At 37.6% G+C, this 6,322-nt stretch overlaps 1 protein-coding gene across 1 annotated transcript; it reads right to left on the minus strand.

The window, feature by feature from the left end:
- Window positions 1–717: 717 nt before the first annotated feature.
- LOC107837522 (uncharacterized) lies at window positions 718–6,202 on the minus strand. The gene is made up of 8 exons (XM_016677173.1): window positions 6,184–6,202; window positions 5,551–5,631; window positions 4,644–4,907; window positions 1,790–1,888; window positions 1,617–1,632; window positions 1,447–1,508; window positions 1,009–1,059; window positions 718–805 (listed from the first exon to the last, which is right to left on the minus strand). Exons 1-8 carry the CDS (start codon window positions 6,200–6,202, stop codon window positions 732–734), a joined length of 666 nt encoding a protein of 221 aa, XP_016532659.1. The 3' UTR covers window positions 718–731.
- Between the last annotated feature and the right edge of the window lie 120 nt (window positions 6,203–6,322).

A 6,322-nucleotide genomic window follows, 5' to 3' on the forward strand; every position in this document is an offset into this window, starting at 1 on the left:
TATTTAAAAAATTAACATGTGCTTCAATTTATCCAAATGAAACATTTATGTTACTGTTAGTTGACATAAAAATGCAATACATATCAAATAAGACAAGAATTTTGACTTTGTAACTTAAAACCCTGGAATTGGGCCTCTATCTCTTTAAGAAGCTCCTGCTCTTTCTGAAACCCCGCCTCCAGGAAGTCATAACAACATCGCTCCTCTGTTAACCCTTTAAACAACGTTTTTATTAGCATTGAACTGAGAAGTAGCTCGCATAGTGAGCTCAGGAGACACCAATTCCAAAACAGCTAGTGCTTGCCAATTGCTGCAGGCTAGTCTGAAGGAGCCGAGTGGGGGGAGGGGGGCTCTGTGAGGCGGAGGCTCAGAAGCTGCACCTCTGAGGAGAAGCTTCGTCTCGAAGGCGGAGCTAAGTCCACCCAGGTGTTTTCCAAAGGTGAATGGTTGCCACGGGAGATTAAAGGATTTCTCAAAAATGCATGAAAGAATCAAGGCAACACTCCAAGTATGTTTTTTTAATGAAAAAATACCATACTAACATGATGTAAAGCTTACAAAAGTCGACTTTACATCATACTGCACCTTTAAAATCAGAATTGTGATCAATGTCAATCGGAAGGTGCTTGAGAATTACTAGGCAAGACAGTTTACCCTCCCAAAAGCTAAATAAATAAATGCATTCATAGATAAAATAATAATAATAATAATAATAATAATATCACTGACCTTCATGCTGAGCTTTTATGTCCTGGTCTCATGTTAACGTAAACAGAATCTTCCTCTGGATGATGATGACGACTCTCTGTTAAAATGGCGACATGGATAAAAATGTTAAAATTTAATTTAAAATCTACTGAATGTTTACTAATGGCTCCTCTTTGTGAAAAGTTCAGAGTATTTCTCAGCATTTCTGTTGCTGAAATATTTCCGCATGTTGAATGAGCCAGCTGTAATCTCCTTAAATAAGTCGGATGCTGCAGCTCTGCTGTAAAACATGAACTTCACCGTTTGCAGTGGCTCCACGTGGACGGACTGTCTCATACACAGAAGTGGTGCCTGCAGCGAACAAAAGCATTTCAAGATTAAAGTTCTGATCTGAAAGCAGTTATATTATTCATATTACTTTGCCGTCTTAATCTTTCTGTTGACTGTAATCGTTTGTAATTATGAACCATTTGCCCTGAACGAACTCATGGTAACGACATAACTGTATTTTATTATGTTGAGCAGCAGAGACATAACATTGGTGGATTAATTGTGACAAAATGTTCAGCACAAAGTTCAATTATTTAACTCTGTTGTTTTGTAGGCTAGAAATAAAAAGCTCCATTTGGACTTTGAGTCTTTAAATATGTCTGTATTTTTGCTTTTATGAAGATGAATCAACACAAAAAATGAAAACACATTATTATAAATGATAAATACATTTATTTTGTGACCTACCATGCAGCAGAGAGCTGTAAACGTGACCTTCAGTCTGATCCGCTCCATGACTGACGGCAGAGCTCTGGCTGCTGAACAACCTAAAAATATTAAAGTGAATTAAATGTAACAACGAATGAAAGAATCAGAAGTTCATGTTTAAAATGAGAGGACAGATATTAGAAACTGACCTGAAGCAGAATAAATCTGTGGGAGATTGAAAGAGGCGTCAGCATCATGAACACCAGAATTAAATAGATGAAATGTATTTAAAAATTACAGATACATAATACATTTTGTTATTTAATAAAGTATCGTTGGTGAAGAAGCGATCCGATCCAGTGTGAGACAAATAAGCTCTCACCATTGGACCGTCTGTAGCGCCACAACAGGAGAAGGAGGATGATGAGGACTCCACTAATCAGTCCAACAATTAAGAGCACAGGAGATGAAGACACAGTTACTGGAAGACATAAGTTAGTTATCATTAGACCCAAAGACATGATTTCCTACAAAAAAAAATGTAAATGTGACATCAAGGTTGAAGACAGACATCCTCAGTCTCTGTATTGATTTTTCTCAAACAGCTAAATGGTTTTAATGGATAAAATGCAATAAGTGGTTTAGATCTGCAATTTAAAAGAAAAAGTCATGAAGCTTTGCTGTAGGAATGCTCACCTGTAAACATCTATTAGACGTGACAATAATGACATCAGTAACTGTTTCAATTACTAAAAATGTTAACATGAGAAAATAAGCTCTGAAAGTCACTGCAAAGAGGAAACNTTTGGTGAAGAAGCGATCCGATCCAGTGTGAGACGAATAAGCTCTCACCATTGGACCGTCTGTAGCGCCACAACAGGAGCAGGAGGATGATGAGAAGGACTCCAGTAATCAGTCCAACAATTAAGAGCACAGGAGATGAAGACACAGTTACTGGAAGACATAAGTAATGTATTGTTATCATTAGACCCACAGACATGATTTCCTACTAAAAAATGTAAATGTGACATCAAGGTTGAAGACAGACATCCTCAGTCTCTGTATTGTATTGATCGTCTCACCACTGAACATCTGAGGCCAGTTTGGATGTCGATTCACAAAAACCCCGTTGGAAACTGTATTAATTAGAAATGAAGAGTTGAAAACCATGAAAGCAAACTGAAAACACCTAAGGGGGCTCAACTAAAATCTACACAATAATCAACAGCATGTAAATAAAATAAAATAAAATAAATACGTTATGATGCAATCCAGCTGAGTGTAAATACTCAAAGCTCTCAGTAAAAAGAAAAGAATAATTTCTAAAATTTTAATTATCGAACCCTCTTCACAATTAACAAAATTGTGGAGAAAAAAAAAGATTGTATGTGTCAAAACATCTTGTAGGTAGCGCACAGCTGAGTCTGGGGGTCAAAGGGCACCCAAAGCTTAAATCTTATTGGTCAGTTTGCCTTTGTCTATTTGGCGGCTTTGCGCTTTTTCTGTAAGCTAAAAATGAATGAGCAGAGTTTGAACCTCCTGTAGTTCTAAGAGCGGTTTGGATCCCGGTTGAGCTTTTTACCGTGTGGTTCTGACTGGTCGCCGGTTATGAGTTTATTTGATGTTTCCCGAACCGGAGACTTAGTGGGCCACCCGTTAGCTGACATCTGCCGCTCTTCCTGAGCTTCACGCTAAGACTGCGGGTTAAACAATTTAATCTAGTTGAAACGTTCCCCAAAAGAGTCAAAATTAAGCAAACACTGTTGCTTCACCTTCTCCTCCTTTGGACGTCTGACACCACCTGAACCTGGGAATCAACATCCTCCTCTCTCCGTGGATCACACGGGTAGGTTTCGCTTCCATGTCTTTATTTGTATTTAGCATAACAAAAGGGTTCACTGCTTTAGCGGTTTAAGTTTGTGCGACGCGCACATGATGCGCATTGGAGAGATGTGCAGTGATAGTTTCACATTCCAATCTGTCGGACTTTTTTTTCCCCGACATCTGCTGGTATCAGCCAGCAGATGTCTTTGCACAATTTTAATAGTAAAGAGGGTTGGATAATAAAAATATACAATAACGTTCCTTCTTTTATTTAAAGGAAAATCTCACAGTGTGTACAGCATCTATAATAATCCATACTGCCAGTCACTTGTGGGAGATTTGGAATCTCACAGAAAAGCTAAAAAAGGGAATCAAACTTAAAACTCTGAACTAAGAACTTCTGATCACATAATAGCAATTAACCACAGCTGCCATTGTAAATTATTACTTATAACTATTGTCAGTGTTCCCCAACATTAATATAATTAGACTGCATGTAATCATATGTATTACTGTTACAAGGCTGAGCCAAGAAAATGTATGTCTGTATCAAACAAGTAGCCCTTTGTGTTACTCTGCACCCGTGAAGAAGCTCCCAGTCTCAAAAAGGTTGGTGACCCCTGCTTTACAGTAAATAAAGATATATTCACTTAGTGGAAAAAAATAAATAAATAAACGTTGAAAGCATTTCTTGAAGAAAAATATTTTCATTTGCGATTGAAGTGCACAGGCAAAATTTCATCAAGAATAAATATTGCGTGTTTTTTTTCCCATTAATAGAAATTGTACATACACTGTAAGACGTGTTAATCAACACCGTTAACTTATTACTTGGGTGGAATATTTATCAGAATCAGTAAAATGCAATTTGCATGATTACAAAACCAGATTTCCAATGTTCTACACCAACACACACAAATTATTACTTTCAGGGAGACGCTCTGCTAACTTTTTGGCTCTGCCTGATTTGGTTGTGTTGGGCTGGCAATGATAACGAAACAACCTGTCACCTGACACAGACACTGGGATCTCTTCACTCCAGTTTGTCACAGAATCCCAGTCGTCTCTTCGTCTACACTGACACATGTAGTCTCCGCTGCTGAACTCAGAAACACCGACAGTCCAGACTTTATCATTTCTTCTGGCTACAGTTCTCCCATCTCTCCTCCATTCACATGACCACTCAGTGGTTTCTCCTCCCTGGACCTCACATGTCAGAGTGATCGTCTCACCACTGAACATCTGAGGCCAGTTTGGTCGTCGAGTCACAACAACCTTGTTTGAAACTGTTTACATTAAATATGGGCAGTTCCTAAATATAAAATAAAATAAAAAAAAGAAACTCACGGGTTTCCTCTAAAATGTAAACAATCAGCAGCTACATTTAAAAATAAATAAAGAAAAATACTTACATCTTATTGTGATGATGACATCGTCACTTACAACACTGTGAAAGTTTGTATTTCCTCTCACTCCCACACATCGGTAGATTCCCCCTTGTTTTACATTAATATCTCTGTTTTCTTCATCAGTGAGTTGAACTTCAGGTGTGTTTATGGTCCGTCTGAACCATCTGTATTTCCATCCAGCAGAGGGCTCCACTGAGCAGCTCAGTGTCACACTGCCCCCTACTGGTATGGTTGTTGAACCTGCTGTCAGTTTGGCTTTGGGTTGAGCTGATGTTAAATAAAATAAAATAAAAACGTCAATTATCAACATGTTCAGTTATTCTCCAGTCAGATTGAGTACAAATATTCAAATGTCTCATCATAATATATGACAAAACTCAATAACTGAGTCTGTCCAATGGGAATAAAGTGTTATCTTAATTTAATGTCCCAAAGAAAACAAACAAAAAAAACCTACAATTTATGCTATTCTGTGATTAGCTCACCTAATGAAGCATAATTTTATTATAACACAGTAAGTTTAATTGTATTGCATAGAATTTGTGTTTTCTGTAGATGGGCGAGTTGCAACTGCTGAGTTTAAAAAGTCATTTTGGGAGGAACAAAAAAAAAGCTTAGATGATTTTCTGCATATAGATTTAACTTACAGAGGAGTAAACATGTTAATTGGCTTCACAACTCTTATAATGTACTAATCTAGTTGACAAAGCTCATTTGGACTCACCTGTAACAGTTAAAGAGACAGTACCACTGCACTTGGTCAAACTGATTCTCTTCCTGACACCACAGCACTGATATTCACCACTATGAGCTGTTTTGATAGGTTGTAACGTGTAGCTTTTGTGCTGACCGGATTGCATAAATTGTTCTCCATTTCTTCTAATCTTATATTCCCAGTCGGTGTTTTTGCCTTCATTCATGTCACAAATGAACGTCACGCTCTCTCCAGGATGAAAAGTCGACCAGTTGGGATCAATAGTCAGCACAGCAACTAAAACACAGCACAACACATTTAGCACATTGATGTACGTTTATAATACATTTTCACACATCAAATCAAGAAAAGAACACATATGCATATCTTTCTGTGTGAATAAATAAAAGAACAATAAAATCAAGATATCTTTAGCATGTCCAGAGCAGAGGAGAGCATTCAGACCTAAAATAACAGCTAAAACATTTGTCATCTTCAACAAAAACAAAGTTCAGATAAATGAACAAAGTGCGTCTCACGCTCACATCTAGCACTGAAGCTTGACAAGCACATCCTCTTCTTTACAAGTACATCTTATCTGTTTCCCATCAGAATGACATCAGAGGTTTCAGCTAGTTTCTCTTCATCCGAGACAAAAACATCACACCTAAAATATCTTTGAGAAAGAAAAAAGTCAAGCTACTTTGCCTCCTCCCAGCGGTCCTACTGCCATATTTGTCACAACAATGAAAATTCAAAGTTCAAACATAATTAAAGCCAAAAACTTTTAATTAAACATGAACTGTCCCAACCTCACAAGAGCTCCGTCTTTCGGCTAAATCAACAGACGTCCTTCATATCGAGACATTCGTTCCGGTTTCATATAAGCATTAATAAGTTTTGGCGTGTCCTTTTTTCTACGCGATGAGATCATTCTCAAGTGCTGTGACATTTCCCACTTCTCCATTTTAGCTTGACCAAAGAACAT

The sequence above is a fragment of the Poecilia formosa genome, unplaced genomic scaffold (assembly GCF_000485575.1).
Source record: "Poecilia formosa unplaced genomic scaffold, Poecilia_formosa-5.1.2 Scaffold149, whole genome shotgun sequence".
NCBI lineage: Eukaryota > Metazoa > Chordata > Actinopteri > Cyprinodontiformes > Poeciliidae > Poecilia > Poecilia formosa.